The sequence below is a fragment of the Psammomys obesus genome, unplaced genomic scaffold (assembly GCF_907164565.1).
Source record: "Psammomys obesus unplaced genomic scaffold, mPsaObe1.curated_primary_1811, whole genome shotgun sequence".
Classification (NCBI taxonomy): domain Eukaryota; kingdom Metazoa; phylum Chordata; class Mammalia; order Rodentia; family Muridae; genus Psammomys; species Psammomys obesus.
In genome coordinates, this window is record NW_026596057.1 from 8,826,070 (window position 1) to 8,845,009 (window position 18,940).

At 41.8% G+C, this 18,940-nt stretch overlaps 1 protein-coding gene across 1 annotated transcript in view; it reads right to left on the reverse strand.

The window, feature by feature from the left end:
- Slc9c2 (solute carrier family 9 member C2 (putative)) overlaps nucleotides 1-18,593 on the reverse strand; it is a 69,704-nt gene extending 51,111 nt beyond the window's left edge. The window contains exons 1-6 of the mRNA XM_055624383.1: nucleotides 18,458-18,593; nucleotides 16,204-16,304; nucleotides 13,965-14,093; nucleotides 12,644-12,809; nucleotides 3,325-3,441; nucleotides 1,621-1,782 (exon numbers count right to left, since the gene is read on the reverse strand). Of these exons, the coding sequence (XP_055480358.1) occupies nucleotides 1,621-1,782; nucleotides 3,325-3,441; nucleotides 12,644-12,809; nucleotides 13,965-14,093; nucleotides 16,204-16,304; nucleotides 18,458-18,593 (811 nt within the window). The remainder of the gene's footprint in view (nucleotides 1-1,620; nucleotides 1,783-3,324; nucleotides 3,442-12,643; nucleotides 12,810-13,964; nucleotides 14,094-16,203; nucleotides 16,305-18,457) is intronic.
- Nucleotides 18,594-18,940: the final 347 nt, after the last annotated feature.

The window sequence follows — 18,940 nt, forward strand, 5'->3', positions numbered from 1 at the left end:
TATATATATATATATATATATATATATATATATATATATATATATCATGCTGAGTTTAAAACACATTTTTATCAGATGTTTTTGTTTCAGTGACTTGAGCTGAACTGATCAAACATTCCGGTTACGTAGCTAAATAAAAATAAGGAACCTGCACCGTAAATTATGTGACAACCCATCCCAATTTGAAAACTTGTGCGTTGGGACTGGGAATCTTCCAATGTGAAAATGTGACTCTAGTGCTTTTTGCAACCCAGTCTGGCCGCTCTCGTTCATTGACTCTGTTTAACCGAGCACCAAGCATTGGCCGGAAACGCCTCCATTCCTAGAAGAAAGAGCAAGGGAACTAGCATCTATGAGCCACCCTGTCTTGAACCCAGTGGTGAGCTGGCAAAGACTCAGAAACAAATCTCTGGGGCAGGGGAGAAAGCCTTGAGATGCGTGGTATGAAGGCACCACGAACAATGTCACTCAAAAGGAGGTGGGAGGAGAGGAGCATACTGAGCACTTGCTAGCCCTGAGGCTCTCTCCAGCACACAAGCACAGCCCGCCCCACCACACACGTCATTAATGCCTGCAGTGCCCCATACAAATGAGGTATTGATAGACGGTTTGTACAGATGAGGAGGCAAGCTTAGAGAGGCTAAGTATTTTTCCAACGTCGCTGATTGATGGAGTACACCTGGAATCTGCCTACCTGAAAACGCTTTGAGACGGAATGTTGGTTCGTTCAGTCACGACTATGAGCCCCACTCATACTCAAGAGGCTCACAGCCTGGTGGGGAGATGCAAAGACTGAATGGGACCTCAAAACTTTCACAGAGGTGAAAAGAAATAAGGCTCAAGGAAATGAACCTTCTGTGAACGTGAGCGTTTTCTCTAGTTTAACTGGCTCAGGGCAGTGAGCAACCACTAGGTGGCGACATATCCGTCGGAAAAACAATGCCTTTCCGTCACTAGCGGTGTAAAGCTGAATCTTCATTGGCTGTTTGAGATGACGTGCGGTCAGACAGTACTGAGGCTCCCAGGAACTGGAACACCTCAAGTCCCAATTTTACAGGACTGAACTAACTGAAGGCCCACCGGGGCTGGGTACCATTACTCCTGCAATTATCCCACCCGCAGCTTCTCTTCGGACAGAAGCACCCCTGATCTCCACCCCCCTTCCCTTCCCGCCTTCCAGATTCAAGATCGCCCTTTCAACAGCCTTCTCTGCTTACTAAGTGAAGGCTGTCGAGCTGGGAAAGACCTCTGGGAACCAAGCTGGGAACTTCTCTGCCAACCTTCCCGTTTTACGGGAGAGCTGCTCAACAGTCTTGACAAAAGCAATTCCATACTGATCCCACTTCTAGGGCATTGCCAGGAACTTACCTACAGGGTTAGGGAATAGAGTACAAAGAGGTGAGAGCATACCCAGACGCAGGCGTGCAGAGGAGAAGGGGCATGGAGTTCAATGAAGAGACCAGCACAGAGAACTAGAGATGACAGAGAGGTGATGTGACAAAGCACGAAGGGAGACCACAAAGAGGAGATGTGAAAATGTATCTGGAGTAAGCACCAGGGCAAAACCAAGACTCATAGGCTCTCCGGCAGGGGGGTAGTTTTCGCGTTTGTTTGCCTTACCAAGGTAGAAAGTCATGTACACCAGTGAAAAACAGAGAACAACGTTAGTCAGTGTGTTGCTAAAAAGGTCGGTCAATATAATCTGAATGACTCTCGTACAGCAATATCCGCATATTGTGCTTCCAAAAATATCAAAGCTGAGTCCGATGATTACATGTAACTCTAAAAAGAGAGAGAGAGAACGTGAGAAAGAAAAACTTAGGTTAAACGTCTGGGGTGTTTGTTTTTCACTGACAGAGCACTTGGTTTGCTCTTGAGGTTTGTGAACAAGGAGCCTGTTCTTCAGCAGGCCAAGCGCCCAGCAACAGTATGAAAAAAGAGGCTCCCTGGAGTATCCTACCCGTTCAGTCAACTTCTTAAGGTTGGTTTCTCCAGGGATGTAAACTAACTCCCACCCACACTCCTGTATACAATCCTAATGAAACTCCTTGGGTCTCACACACACACAAAAAGACATTAAATAGAAGGAGCTAGTTGAAAAAGAGAATGAATGAGAGCGGGGAAAGAGACAGAGAGAATAGCAAGGATGAATATAATTGAAATACATTATGTACATAAATGAAAACATAATGAAACCCATTACATAATTAATATATGCTAACAAATCATTTTTAAAATTAAAAAAAATTAAATTACCCTCCTGGGCTGGAGAGATGGCTCAGCAGTTAAGAGCGCTAGCTGCTCTTCCAGAGTTCAATTCCCAGCAACCACATGGTAGCTCCCAATCCTCTATAATGTGATCTGCTGCCCTCTGGCATCAGAGGTACAAGCAGATAGAGCATTCATATATATATATATATATATATATATATATATATATACACATATATATACATATATATATATATATGAATACACACATATATATACATATATATATATGAATGTGCTTGCTGGTGTCCATTTCTACAACCAGCAAGTATTTGATTTTTAAAAAAATACATATAAAATTATCCTCCCAAATTCCTCTAGCTCCTTATCTGAGAAACACTACAAATGTCTCCTTTTCCACCAACATTTATTTCTGCTTTCAGTCCTCCTCACCCTCCTTTTGCAGCTATCACAAATATATACCAGGAGGTCACTTTTCTCCTTCACGCTATGATTTTGATTTTCCCCTTTCTACTCTAGCTACCAGTAAAGCGTCTAGGAACCTCTCGAGGGACCACACTGCACATCCCAGTGATCATTAGCCACACAAATCTGGCTCCTGTCATTCTTAGGACTGTCTTACCAAGGCTGCATTAACAGTCTGCTTCCGCCCTCAAATCTAGGACCAACTCAATTCTTAACATCCACTGACTGAGAAACATAGTCATCCTAGCTCTAGAGCTAACCTGAGCCAAACGATGCAATTGTGTATGTGTGCATGCATGCTGAGTGAGAGGAAATGGGTTCTTTTGAATATTAATATAGTTATTTCTTTCATGTTTGGAGATTATAAAATCACATCGTTTCCTCTTTCCCTCTTCTCTTTCCAGCCCTCCCATATAGCCCTGCTTGCATACTGCTGATCAGTAAAATGTACACTTTGTATTTAGTGATCAATAAAATGAAAAGATGGTAGCTATTTTCTTGTTACCTACTTGTCACTTTATTGGCCCAAGAGCAATGTATAGAGAAAGATACAAAGACAAATGCACTTCCATTTCAACAAGAATAATTTTACAAAATATACAGACAAAACACAACGAATGATCTTACCCCTGAACATGGCAACATTAGTTGTATGGCCCCGAAAAATCCCTAAGAAAATGCATGTGAAACTACAAATGATCAGTGACTCTCCTCTGATAATATCAGTGTACATCTTAGAAATGCCTGGAAAAGGAAACACAGAATATAATTTAATGCAGTGCATGGAAATGATGCTCTTGCAGAGAAAACAGAGAAGAGCTAGAACATGACAGGGAAAAAAGAAAACAGAAAGAATACCATCATAACATGCATGCATCTGTGAGACAATCATGACTAACACTTGTTAAATCTCCTACTCTGCCTTCTGACTTTTCAAGAGCAAAGAAAAAGGACAGGAGCATCCCTTGTACTGCCCTGTCCTCCTTTCATTTCTGTTGCTGAGATAAAAGCATCCTGGCAAAAGCAACAAAGTGTTTATTTAAGTTCACCTAATTTAATTTGTAAATTAAGTTTTACCATAGGTGTAGATATTTAAGGCAAAACGGTATATCTAGGATTCCATACTATTTGCAGTTTCAGACAAGTGCTGAGGGTCTTCAGTAAGGAAGGCTACTACATTGTATGCTTTTACTTAGGCGATGTCCAGAGCAGACAAACCCACGGACACCAAAAATAGGTCAGTGGTTTCCAGGGGCTCTGGTAGATCATATTCCACATCCCAACTTCCATCTGACACAATTTTCTCTCTGCCTAAAGGCTTCTTTTAACATTTTATATGGTACAAGTCAGGAAATGAGAAATTCCTTCAGCTTCCGCCTGTTTGATAATGCCTCTGTTTCATCTTCACCTCGTGATACTCTCACTGAGTACAGAAGTCTAACCTAACGGGTATTTTTCTCTTCTAATGCTCTTAAGAAACGTTGCTGCACTGCCTCTTCGGTTGCATCTTTTGTTTCTAAAGAGTTTTCTCTAATCATTATTATAATACTCTATAATATATATCTGTACCATTCCCTATGGCTGCTATTGGTTTCTTTCTGGATAGTTGATTTTAAAGGCCTCTATTTTAATTTGCTATGGAATAGTTTTGTTTTTTTCTTGGGCTTGGGAATTTTTTGAGATATTTGAACCACTGAGTTCCAGATTAAAAATTTTGTATTCATTCAAAAGTATACCCCTTTTTCTTTGTCTACCGTCCTTGGGGACTTTGTCCCACAGCTTACTGAAGCTCAGTTTCTCCCAGCCTCTTTCTCTCATTCCTTTTGGATAGTTCCCACTGTTGTGTCTTCAAGTTCACTGGCCCTTTCTTTGCAGAGTAATCTTTTTCCTCACTAACCCTGTGGTTCGCCTCTCTCAAAATTTGTTTTGGGCCTCCTCTATGTCCCATCTCCAGTGGTATACCAATAACCCAGCTCTCCAAAACTAAAAAGGACTTCATCTGGGCTGGGAGTGTAGCTAAGCAATAGAATTCTTGTCTGGCATCCATTAGAGCTAGGTTGCTAGATACTCTTTTAAAATCAGAAAAAGAAAAAAGCCTGATGTGCAGTGTTTGCCATGTGTAAATACACTCATTCAACGTTACTGTTCTGGTCAGATTTCTATTGCTGGGATATATACTATAACCACAAGCAACTTGGGAAGGAAAGGGTTCATTTGGTTTCCATTTCCTTATCACAGTCAGTCATGGAGGGCAGTCAGGGCAGAACTCAAGCAGGAACCAAGGCGGAGCCCATGAAGGATCTTACTGCTTGATTCCCTTGTGTTGGGGGTTGGCCTGGTGCTATGAAATGCTGATTTCAGTGCAAAGTTTCTTAAGAGCATTAGGAGAAGAAGGAAAAACAAAACAAAACAAAAAAAAAAAAACCACCTGTTAGGTTAGACTGCTCTACTCAGTGAGAATTACCACCTTGCCATGAGCATTGTTCTTAATGTTGAACTGTCTCCTGTACCCAGGTGATGACAAGGACTTCCCCAGTTATCCCTGATTGGCTGATTAAAAGGTGGGAGGCATGGCTAAGGTTCAGGGGCTTCGGGGACAGAGGATATTGGAAAGGAGACAAGTACAGGAGGAGGAAAAAGGAAGAAGCACATGGCTGATAGGCATGCATAGAGGAAATTGGCCCAGAGGAAGGATAAGCAAGTTTTTGTGGAATGATGGATGGGAGGGCTGGGGCTGAGAGTTTAGAGGGTTAATATCTGCCCTGCTTCAGGTGAAGTAAGGCTGTTCTAAAATCTGTCAGGTGTCTGTGTCTTTTATTAATTATGATAGGGTGTTAGATAGACCACCGTAATAATCGTAGAGCTAATAATAAACATTATTATTACCACCTGGGCTCTTCCACATCAATCATCCATCAGGAAAATGCCCCAGAGGTTTGCCTACTGGCCACTCTGATGGGAACATTTTCCTAATTGAGGTTTCCTCTTCTCAGATGACCCCAGCCTGTGTCAAGTTATCAAAAAAAAAAAAAAAAAAATCTCAGCCACCAATGGCTTAACAATGTGCTTAGATTCGTAATTTATTACACTTGATATAATAAAAATGCACACACATAAAATAACAACTGCATAGAACAATGTCCTCAGAGCATGCAAGCTGCTTTTTCAAGCATTATACAGGAATTATGGCAGACCCAGTCCTACTGAGTTAGTTTAGCTCGGCTCAAATGCAATCCGTTTAAAAGGCAGAAAGTTCTTAGTGGAAACAACTTCTCTGGTAGACTTAAGATTTTCACTTTAGACATGAATTTGCTTTCTTCATTAGAAATCATGGTGTTATAAAGTGATCTCTTCTGTTTTAACACTGTGTGCTATTTTCTCTGAGAAGAGACATGGCATGAATTAAATTGCTGTGGAATTTGGCAATGAACAGGTTACAGGTTTCACAAGTCAGGACAAGCAGCCAGAAGTAAAATTTCAACCTCTGAATTTTCTGATATTCCCCTCCTATGATGAAGTATTTTTTTTTCCTTCAGTTTTAGTGGTGGCCCTTGAATCTGATACTTTCCTGCCAAAACTGTCATGCTGGTCATTCTCTGATTTTCCTGTAAGTCTCCAGGCAGTGTCTTTCATCTCCTAAGAATTAAAAAACTGATTTTGACTGGAACAGTCGCCTCCTTCCACACTGAATACTTGCCTTAATGATAACACAAATCAGTCACACTATCACAATGATACTGATGGTGTGAAGAGTTTGATGTTTGGACACAAACACGATGGTGCTTCTGTACATTCTGATGAATACAGCTGGCGCCATGTGGGGAATGGAGAGCTTCCCCTGTGGGAAATGGTGCTGGGAGCTGGATATGAATGAACCTCCCTGGCACAAAGCTGAACAGTCTCTAAGGACTAGAAGACAGTGAAGACCCCACACTGACTGAATCTGAGACCATACCCCTTCATTTATGTAAGAAGGAAGGTGTCCATTATAATCTCCTGTCTACCTCCCCAATGCTTCCACACTGTGTAGAGAAACGCCTAGGCTGGGCTGGTGTGCTCCTTGAGAATGAGAGGGAACTGTCAATTTTTTTTAGTTACATTTAGTTAATTTTAGCTGATTTAATTAATTACATTTATTAAACATATTGATTATATGTAAATATATAATGCTTTATAGTATAGTAACTATACATTTAAAATGTATGTGGCTATATATGAATTAATTTAATTAATTTTAGTTAATTTAATTAAGTTAATTAGTTACTTTTCTCGTTGTTGTGACAAAGTACCTGACAACAAACAGCTTAAGGGGGCTGGAGAGGTGGCTCAACAGTTAAGAGCCCTTTCTGCTCTTGCAAAGGACCCGGGTTTGCTTCCCAGCACAGAAACTGGTTTAGCTCGCAACCACCTGCAAGTGCAGCTCCTGGGTTTCTGAGGCTGCTCCTGGCCTCTGAGGACACTTGCAAGCTCATGCTGCATATACATATACTCAGCCACCCCCCAACACACATAGAAAAAAAAGCAAGAAAGAAATGAAGAAGCAGGAAAGGGAGGCTAATGTGGCTCACAGTTTTAGTATAGTGCCCATCACAATGAGAAATTCATGGCAGCAGAAATACGGGGCTTCCTGTTCTGAGTGAATCAAGAAGCAGAGAAAAATAAACGCTAATGTTCAACTGTCTTTATCCTTTCCCTCTTCCTAGTTAGTCTGTATCTTGGTTACTGTTCTATTGTTGTAGTAAGACATGACCAAGGCAACTTAAATAAGAAAGAGTTTATCTTGGGTTTACAGTCTCGGAGGTTAGAGTCCATGACCATCATGGTGGGGAGCAGGGAAGCAGGCAGGCAGGCAGGCATGGGGCTGGAGCAGTAGCTGAGCTTACACCTGATCCACAAACAAGAGACAGAGAGATAATTGGGCAAACAAGAGGCAGAGAGATAATCGAGAAAGGCATGGGCTTTTGAAATCTCAAAGCCCTCCCCTCAGTGACACGCCTCCTCCAACAAAGCCACGCCTCCTAATCCTTACCAAACTATCCAACTAAATGGAGACCTAGTATTCAAATATATGAGCCTACAGGGGCATTTCTCATTCAAACCATCACATTCCATTCCCCAGCCTCTATATACTATAAATGAAAAATGCTTTTAGTCCAACTTCAAAAGCCCCCATTGTCTTTTACAGTCTAAACACAGTTTAAAATCCAACATCCAAGGTCTCTTCTGAGATGCAAGGCAATTTCCTAACTGTAACCCCCTGTAAAATGAAAAAGCAAATTATGTTCTTTCAACACACAATAGCACAGACTATACATTACCATTTCAAAAAAGGCAGAAGGGAGGCAGCATGTGGAAATACTGGACCAAAATCAGAACAAAACCTGGCAGGGCAACATCTGAAACCTGTAGCACCACATCTGATGTCAAAGAGCTTAGATGGCTCCACCCTTCCGGCTTTGCTGACCGTAACATTCTTCTCTCTCACTTGGGCTGGTTCCGCTTCCTGTCTACAGCACTCCTTGGCAAGTACCCCACACCTCTTGATTCCTCTAGCATGTTGGGGGCTCCAACAATTCAGGTCCTCCATGCAGGGAATCTTTTGCTACATGCCTGGCCTCCGTGGCTTTCCTTAACCTTGGAGGAAGATTCCAGAACCCATTTATTCATGTATCCTTCATGACTCTAAAGTAAGAACCACATGGCCAACACTGTCAAGTTCAGCTTCCTGCTTAAAATGGAGCCTGGCCTGCTCTTTGAATTACATTGTTGGCAACAAGCAAAAGAAACTTGTTCTAAATGCTGCCATTTTGTTTTCGGAGTCCATTAGTCATGGCGGGGGTCGGGGAGAGCCAAGGTCCTAGGCCCCTAAGGGAACTAGGGATTTCCCAATAGCTGAACAGCTTCTATTGTAAGAAGAAAGTTGTCTGAGTGTACCCATCTCAAGGACAACTTCTCTGTCTTGCTGGCAGGATCAAACTAAGTTCATCTTCCCAAATCCAGGAACCAACTCCTATCCTGATTGGTGGAAACTCTCTTGCTCAACAAAATACAATTGGACAATGCTACAACACCCCCACCCCATCCCCATCCCACCCCACCCCATCCCCATCCCACCCCACCCCACATGCCTGCTGCATCCTTTAAATGTGCTCTATGACTTCCCTTCAGGGAGTTGTTCAACTCCCCAGTCTGTTCTGCGACCCTGATCCATCAGTAGAGGCTTGATTACAATAAATTGTTTGTCATCTGCCTTGACCTGGTGTTTGAGTTATGTTGGACCTAAGCGGACCCCTTAACAACATCTGCATGAGCTTTGATTTGTTGTTGCTTCTTAGGACCACAAAATCCCTCAGACGTTTTATTTCCAGAAATTTCAGGATTAGCTGTATAGGGTTTCACTCTGAGGTCACCACTGCCTTTTCTTATCAGGCCTCTCCTTACCACTTTCAGCACAAGCCTCTGCTCCAAGATTACATATCCTAGTGCTTCCCTCCCTCCCAAACTGTGCTTTTTTTTTTTTTTTTTTTTTGTATTTCTTTTCTGTGCTGCTTGTTCTCTCTCATTTAGGCTTGCACAAGAGTGACTATCAGCGAGCATGTGACAGAGCCAATATTAGACTGTCTGGAAATCACTTTGCTGAACTAAGTGGGATGTCGCTATCAAATCTTCCTGGCTAGGGAAACTGTGGAAGAGGAGGCAGGAAGAGTGCACCAGTCAGTGGGGATAGAAGACACCAAGGAAACAAGGCCTTCGAGACACAGCAAGGCTGACACCCATATGGTCTCACAGAGACTGGCAACATGCACATATTCTCCATAGGTCTAAACCAAAAAAGGTCCCATCACTGAGAAAGGAGGATGTAGCGCCCACCCCCTAACCTGGAAGCCAGTTCCAAATGACAACTGCTTTCAAAGGAAAAAAAAATGTGTTTTCTCCAAAAGAGTCTCGCTGGGTGTACAAACCATACTGAGGGACAGGCCCCAAACCCAGCAGTAGTTGACTGACATAAAAGGAACTCAAAGGTATTTTTGGAGATTTTGTTGGTGCTGGTGGTTTTTTTTTGTTGTTGTTGTTGTTGTTGTTTGTTTGTTTTGTTTTGTTTTATCTCATGATGCTTGGTCTGGGATGTTCTTTTAAGCTGTACAGGTCTTTGGCACATATATTATGGTTTCTGATTTTGTATTTTTTATGGGATTTCTGTGTGAATGAATATGTGTGTCCCCAAATCTATATGTTTCTTGTGGTTTTGTTTTTGTTTTTGTTTTTGGCTCTTGCTACACCCACTCCAGCGTCGTCAGTGTAGCATATCAATAGATTGCGCTACTAGATTGTGCTACTAGGAGATACGTTTCCCTCGGGAATAGGCTCCCTGGAGGTCACTGGCAATGTGTTTCCCCTGGCCACCTAAGCCAAAAAGACGTACTCTGAGATTTCTATGCTCCCTCGATTGTGGGATTGGATTAATGAGCCTTTTGTTCTTTCTCTGTGATTCTTGGAACAGCATAATTAACTATTCAAGGAAACATTTTTGATAGATTATTAAAAGCTTTAACAAGAATAGAATGGAAGAAAAATAAAATTTTAAAAAAAGTAATGAATCAGATTCAGTATCAAAAAGAATTACAAGAATAATGAAAAAATAGTGGGCTCCTCTTTAGGAAAAGATAACATAAAAAAGTACAGCTGGCTCGAGCATGTCCCCCTTGGCGTCTTATTTCTAAGGAAAATTGTAAATCTTTAACAAGACATATGGAAGGATGGTTAACAAAGGTGTATTTAGACTTTGATGCAGAGAAAGATTTTGGCAGGTATCCCACCTGGCTCGGGGACTATTACGCTCCTGACTTTCCTCTTCACCAGTTAGCAATAATGAAACTGCAGTTTGAGGGTTTTTTTGTCCTTTATCTACTTTGATAAAAAGTTCTCAGGCCAAAATTTCTTGTGGGCATTGCCCTATGTTAAAATGTAAACTTTGTATTCTTGGTAAAAGTCTGAATGTTCTGGGAAGTATTCCAACTTTAAGGTATTTCCTCATGTAATCATTATAAAATTATTAGCTTGACTTCAGTAAAATTGCAGCAGATTCAAACACTTCTTGATGTGCGCATCTGTCTGTCAAACCGCCTAAACTCGTGTCTTCCTGATATCCAAACCTCTGATTTCCCACGGCTGTGGGACCCTGGCTGGGTCAGTTCGTGGCAGGCTCTTTTTTTTTTTTTTTTTTTTTTTTTTTTTTTTTTTTTTTTTTTTTTTTGTTTTTTTTTTTTTTGTTTTTTTTTTTTTTTTTTTTTTTTTTTTTTTTTTTTTTTTTTTTTTTTCTTGCTTGTTTGTTTTGTCCTATGGGGTTTTTGTTTGGTTTGTTTGGTAATCCTGTTTGTTTTCTAATGAGAGAGGAAAAAGGGTATGAATTTGGGCAGGAAGGTAAGGAAAATCAGGGAGGAGTTGGGGGAGGAGAAACTGTGAACAGAATATAAGAATATATTGTGTGCAAAAAACCAAATCTTTTTTCAACTAAAGAAGAGAAAGAAAAAGTCAGAGAGAGAGAGATTGCCAGGCATGGTGGTGCACACCTTCAGTCCCAGCACTTGGGAGGCAGAGGCAGGCAGATCTCTGAGTTCAAGGCCAGCCTGGTCTACAGAGCAAGTTCCAGGACACCCAGTGTTACACAGAGAAACCTTGTCTCAAAAAAAAAGAAAAAATAACTAAAAAGAAAAGAGAAAGAAAGAAAAAAAGAAAGAAAGGAAGGAAGGAAGGAAGGAAGGAAGGAAGGAAGGAAGGAAGGAAAAAAGAAAGAGAAAGAAAGAGTTTCGAGGACATAAGGTAGCCACATTCTTTGCCAAAACATTACAAGACTGGTCCATAACCCAATTAAGTTACTTGGAAACATCTTTTTTTTTTTTAATTTTTTGCGATAAAGTCTCACTATAGAACCCTGGCTGGTCGGGAACTTGCTAGGTAAACAGGATAGTCTTGAACTCAGAGATCCATCTGCCTTCTGCCTTCTGAATTCAAAGTGCTAGAAAACAAAGTGTGCATCACCACACCCAGCCTACCACAGAGGGCCTCTGAAAGACTCTACCCAGCAGGGTATTAAAGCAGATGCTGAGACTCATAGCCAAACTTTGGGCAGAGGGAATCTTATGAAAGAACGGGGAGATAGAAAGACCTGGAAGGGTCTGGAGCTCCACAAGGAGAAAAACAGAACCAAAAAATCTGGGCCCAGGGTTCTTTTTTGAGACTGATACTCCAACCAAGGACCATGCATGGAGATAACTTAGAACCCCTGCACAGATGTAGGTCATGGCAGCTCAGTGTCCAAGTGGGTACCCTAGTAAAGGGAACAGGGACTGTCTCTGATATGAATTCAGTGGCAGGCTCTTTGATCACCACCCCCTGAGGGGGGAGCAGCCTTACCAGGCCACAGAGGAAGACAATGTAGGCAGTCCTGATGAGACCTGATAGGCCAGGGTCAGATGGAAGGGGAGGAGGACTTCTTCTATCAGTAGACTTAGAGAAGGTTATGGGAAGAGATGAGGGAGGGAGAATGGGATTGGGAGGGATTGACAGAGGCAGCTACAGCTGGGATACAAAGTGAATAAACTGTAATTAATAAAAAAAATAATTTTTAAAAAGAAAATATATAATTGAGATACTATCATCATCATCATCATCGTTATTGTTATTCCTAAAGTAGCATATTTATAGCTTTTTATTTAAGGGAAACCAGTTTTCCACTTTTTCCACTGGAATGCCTCCACATGACCTCTAAATAATAGGGTTAAACACTAGATTACTCGGACTCTGATTATCCTTGAGAAAATGAAGCACTGAGCCATATGCAAAAACCATGAACACATAAACCATGCAAAAAAAAAAAAAATGTAATCCAAAGGAAGTAGCATAAGGTCATCATACAATCAGAGTTAGCAAAGGGAACCTGACGTACCGATAGTCTTCAGCGAGTTGACGGAATGCAGAGGGTCTATCATGCACAGGGTGATGCTGAAGAGTAAAGAGCACTGCAGGTCCCAGAAGTCTTCATTGAACTTCAGAACCACGTACACGATTGTGACAAACGCTGTGCCAAAACTAACCACTCCTGTTAGCAAGACCTGTGAACCAGTGCCCCACGCAGCGTTACAGCAAAAGCACCCGAAGACAGCACCCTGCATCTGCTCGTTCACCACACAGCATTACATCACCCAGAGATAACACGGCTTCATCTATTCGCATTCAAGAACTATATTTTGAATTACAGAATTCCTTTATTATTTTTAACAATTTAAGGTTTTTTACTTACTCTTTGAGAATTTCATGCATACACACAATGTACTTTGGTCATAGTCGCCATTTTCTTCTTTTTAACCCTGTTCTTTCTTTTATGTTATGTGTCTGGGTGCTCTACCTGCACACATGTCTGTGCCGTGTGTACTACCTGGTCCCCACAGAGGCAGGAAGTGGGCGACAGATCTGCCATGCGAGTACTGGGGACCAAGTCCAGGTCCTCTAGAAGAGCAGTGGGTGACTTAAGTATGTCTCCAGTCACTACTTTGTTATTTTTAACTGGCATAGAATTGTTCAGAGCTTGAGGATACAGCGTACCACAGACCTGTTCATCTCCGCTTAGCTGCCGAACGACTCGCACCCTTCGCCAATGGTGGTGCATGCCTTTAACCCCAACAGGCAGAACCTTGTAAATTCAAGGTCAGCCTGGTCAACGTAGTGAGTTCCAGGCCAGCCAAGGCTACGTAACTAAGAGAGAACAAACGTGTCCCCCATTCCTAAAAAGCCTTTTTTGAAAACTAGAATTGAGTACTAACAAAACCACTAAAAGTCAAAACATGAGATCAGGTGAAAGGAGGAAAAAATTACACCCTGCTTATGCAAAATACCATTAAAATGCTACAACTCAATTAATTATAATTCAAGATGCTAGAAAGAACACGGTTAAACCAAAATGGGGGGGGGGGATGTTCTCTGAAAACACAAAGAGTGCAGTAAGTGTAATTAAGGAAAAAGAGAAAGATAAACACAACAATCCCAGCAACAAAAAGACACAGTCCAGATGAAACTGTATTAGGACTGGAACCCAGACCTAAATATTTTCTGACTCTCTTGTGACCTCTGTGCTTCAATTTGCTCGTGGGCAAAACTGAGATGCTGTTTACTCAGATCTTAAATGTGGCAGTCCTTCAGCAAACATTATTTCCATCCCCACCCCACCCCACAGAGCAAAGATGGTTAGCTGTCTTAAGATGTTTTCTTACCTGCCACAACACGTTCTTGACTATATAAAAGTCCACATCCAAAGCGGCCACGAATACAATTAAAGGTAAAAAATAACAATAGAGTGAAAAACTTGGTGTTTTTAGAAGAGGGTAGACAATTTGGTGCACCTAAAATAACAGATACAAGGAAAAATCAGTCTGTTACTGTGGTGGTTTAGCAGCATGCCCCGCCCCCACCCTGCCCCCGGAAGAAAAAAGTTTGTGATTGAGGCCTTGGTTCCGGCAAGCAGCGACAAGCGATGTTATGGACTGGGGCGTGGATCGTGAGGATGCTAACTTCGTCCTTGGCCTTTTAGGATACGGGCGCTGTACGGAAGGTCACTGAGGTGACATTCTAGGGCATATCTCGGCCTAGAAACCCCTTCGTGTCTAGCTCTTTCTGTCGTGAGGTGAGCAGCCCTGCTCTATCCCATCCTCTGCCGTGATGACGAGTGCGCCATCTCCCCACATACCACAGCAGCCATGGAGCCAACAACCAAGGACTGAAAAGTATAAAACCGTGAGCCCAAATGTATCTTTCCTCCTTTTGAAGAGCTGTTTTCTAGTTGTAAACGTGTAAATGTTTTGGCCTTCCTTGTGTACATATGCGCACCACATGCATTCATTACCCCAGGAGGCCAGAATGGAGTGTCAGGTTCCCTAGAACTGGGGTTACAAAGGGCTGCGAGTCATCACCCAGATCCTCTGCAAGAACAGCAAGTGCTCTCAGCCACCGAGCCATCTCTCCAGCCCCTCCTTTTCCACCCTTTCCTCCCTTTAAACTGACCTTTTCTGATATGTTTTATGTGAACATTGCTTAGAACCTATAACTGGTACTTTTGGAAACGATATCCCTTACCATTGGTGTCACTATCCAATAAGCTGTTAGATACTTGTTTTAATATATCTATTATATATCCTCGCACATATATCTTCGGCCTCAAGGGAAACTGCTTAGGATTGAAAAGAAATATCCCATTTCGTCAGGAGAGAAATAGGATGCTTAGATGGTGGTGTGATCTATATAAGGATAGGAAAAAGTGTACATAAAGTAAGAGAAAAAAACAGCGGTGTTTGAAGCGCTACAATGATTCTCTCCTAAAAGTGTATTCCAGACCACTCCAGTTTCACAATTGCATCATCTAACCTCTCTGTGTCCCATTTCCCCATCTGCAAAGGGGCTAGAGAACACTACTACCTTCGCATTCCTGCAGGAATGAATGCATCGACTCAAGGGTTAGTGAGTTGGTAAATTCATAAGTACAGAGCACTTAAAAATGAGTGTGGCACATAGTAATGCTGTTAGCTCGTGGGAGTGGTGGGATTTGGGGAGCCTGGTAGGCCTTCGCAGCCCTATAAGTATTATTTGCCATCTTAAAAAATGAAACCTTGGATGGAGACAAACTGTTAATCTACATTGCATTGCTAGTAAAGCCAGGCATTGCTAAATTGAAAAAATGAAGGAGTATTTTTCTCGTGGCTATGTTGTGGATGATGCATGATTTGTATTTAATCTGAAAGAAAAGAGCAATGATGCTTTATCGTGAAGATAACTGCTATGGGAACTGGAGATGTGGCTTAGTAGTTAAGAACAGGTGTTGCTCTTACTGAGGACCAGGTGAAGGTCCCCACACCCACACAGTGACTAAAACTGGAACTCCAGTTTTGGGGGATCTAGCACCCTCTTCTGGCTTTCATGGGTACTAGGCATGCACACAGTGCACTTATATACATGCAGGCAAAACACCCCATACACATAAAATAAATAAATCTTAGAGAAGGAAAGAGGTGCTGCCCTTTGTAAAGTCTCTGTGTGTTTAAAGTGAACATCAGGAAATAAGCCAGTGTAGCCACAAAGGAAAGGAACAAGATTTCAAAAGGAGTAACAAGGGGGAAAGGGTAAGGCTCAGAGAAGAATGACAAGGAACCTGCCAATGCAGCTGAATTTTCCTCACTTCTGAATTACTTCTTAATTTTAAGATTTCCTAATGTATGACTCTCTTACTGTATTTCCTATGTGTCTTTCTTTGCAAAAATGCTCAATGCTGTATGAAATTGTTTGAATACCTGTTCATTTTTTTAATTGTTGTGGATAATTGATAGAGTGCTTCTGCCTGGCATGCATGTGGTCCATGCTTGATCCCCAGGATTACAGAAGAAGAAAAACTTGTACATTAGGAATGGACCTTGTTTGAGGTGTTTGACCTTTGATTTACTCTCTGACTTATGTATACAGTACCTCAACAAAATGGTAAGCCAGTCGCCCTGTCACAAATCCTGACAGAGAGAGAATCACCAAGACAAGGGCCTCAGAATTCTTTAAAACCATCCTTGAAAACCCTAAAAAATAAAAATATAGATTATAGTTTCAAAATAATAATTACCCCCCTTTAATCCCAGCACTTGGGGAGGCAGAGGCAGGTCAATCTCTGTGAGTTAAAGGCCAGCCTGGTATACATTGTATACCTGTGTCAAGCTGTACTGTAACCCATATATATATACATATATATGTATATATGTATATGTATATGTATATATATATGTTACATGTCAATAAAAAATCTTATTGAAAGAGGTTATTTAATTTTCAAAATAATATAATTAATATTCAACCTAATTATTTAATTTTCAACTTCTTTTGAATCATAGTATGTGTGAAAGTTAATAATTATTACAAATGCTATTTGGATTTGTGACGTGTGTGTGTGTGTGTGTGTGTGTGTGTGTAGAGAGAGAGATTCAAAGACTCTGCACACTTGTGGATTTGGTTCTCTCTCCACCGTGTGTGGCTTCTGGAGATTGAACTCAGGTAGACAGGCTTACCTCCTGAAACCATCTTACTGGCCCACAGACACAATTTGTTTAAGTATAAGATGCACATTAATTAGGCATCTCACAGAAGAATATGGAAAACATTGATGCTTCACCAGCCTCCCACTTGCTTAACCAGAAACATATTAGGATCTCTCTTTAGGCATCTTACCAATGGTTTGGATGGTGAAAATTTTTAAAAAGGCCAAACTTATTATCCATATAGTTAATCTTATGTTAGTAACTATTTGTTCTGTGCTAAATAACATATACCCCACAATTTTTTATGAAAGACAAAAATATTTGCAATGATTGTACCATGAAGAAAGCCTCCTTTATAGGACAAGTCACAAAAGGCATTTGTCACTGTCTGGCTGCCTTTAAGTCTGTTTTGTCAGAGACTTTTCTCCCCAAGACACACAAGATGGAGACCATAATCCTGTGCATTTGTGCATAAAGCAAGACTCAGTAGCAGCTCAGAGTCTGTGCTTCCTGCCTTCCAGCCTGAGGCTAAACCAAATCCACCAATAACTCTTGACCAGTTCTTATTCTTAAGCCCAGGTAATGAGACAGTTTTCACACTGTTTGTGCAATTCCCTTTGTATCTGTACATCCACAGGGTGTATCTAGAGTTACCAAAGTTCATGGCCTACACGTATTTGTTTTATTATTCAGTCCTAAGTAATCTTCCTGACTCCAGAAAAGATTTTAGAGAAGCTAATATTTTTCCTAAGTAAAAAAAAAAAAAGAGAGAGAGAGAGAAGAAAAAGAAAAGAAAAATTTGCAGACACCTAGAAACTCTCTTCGTGGGAATTAGCTGTAGAACAAAGCACCTGTGTGTTATTGACTGGGTTACTTTCTCTCTGTGAATAGCATTCACTATACCTGCTGAATTCTTAATCAATGTTTAGGGGGCCTTTATTTACAAAGCCCTCTCTAATTTTCTTCTAGGCAGGTAAAGTGGGTGGAGTAGAGAAAAATCCCATCAAAGGCCATTATAGGAGCTGGAGGGATGGCTCAGTGGTTAAGAACACTAGCTGACCTCCCAGAAGGACACAGGTTCAGTTCCCAGCACTGGTATTCATAGCAGCTCACCACCAGCAGTGACCACATAGCTCTAGGGGCTTCTAAAGCTTTCCTGGTCTCCGTTGGCACTACATGCGCATGGTACACAAACATGTACGCAGGCCAAACATTCCCACATATATAATAAAATGAAATCCTTTTTTTCTTTAGGCCATAATAAATAAAATTAGTGACATCAATGATGTAAATTGTGGATTGTCTGTGTTCTCCGGCCAGCTGCCTCCCCTCATTTCAGATATTTGGTTAGGGTAGGCCTGGTCATGTGGGCATTCTCAGGACCTCCCTCCTCCTCGTTACTAGAGAATCCTGACAGTCTCTTTATGTCTACACTTAGCCCATTGCCTCATTAATTACCAGCTTGCCTCCCTCCCCCTTGAGAAAGCTCTGTGATGGCAGCCGCTCTCACTCTCCCTAACCCACCTACCCCCTAACATGCTCAGCTATACAAGTGCTGCTCAGGAACTCAACGAAGCTGTACTGATGGCCTTCGTTCACATCTCGAGGTTCCGCTGGCTACCCTCTAGCTGTAGTTGCGGTCTCCTTCTACAATGAGAAAAGGTTCGAAGGATGAAGGAGAGCCTCCTATTGCTACTTACCTCCCAAAACAGTTGTGGCACAGATAAGAATCATGAAGTGCTTCTGGACCACAAAATAGTCAGCTGGCCTCCCACACAGTAAATCGGGCTTGTCATTTTTTGCTATCCAGAAAGAAAAATTGCTGTGGGCTGGCATTGCTTTTCCAGGACTAAGTGGCACGATAGCAGACTATCCTGTTGTAAGAAGGAAAAAAAAAGCGCATGAGGCCTGCTGGGATCCGGTTCATCCACCCTCCACCTGTCCTAAGGTGGCTGGCACACTCAGCTCTGAGCATGTTAATGTCGCTCGTTCCCCTTCATATTTACAGGGAACTCTCAGCAGTGTTGGCGTTTTATCCTCATAGTTCTACCTACGCGTGGATGGCGAGTGCGCTGCTACTGTGGTAATCTGACCCCGTGCTTGCTTGGAGCAGTGGGTCTCTCAGAGGCAGAGACTGAGTGTCTGACTCTAAGGTTGTGAGGAGGATCACCATAAACACTTGA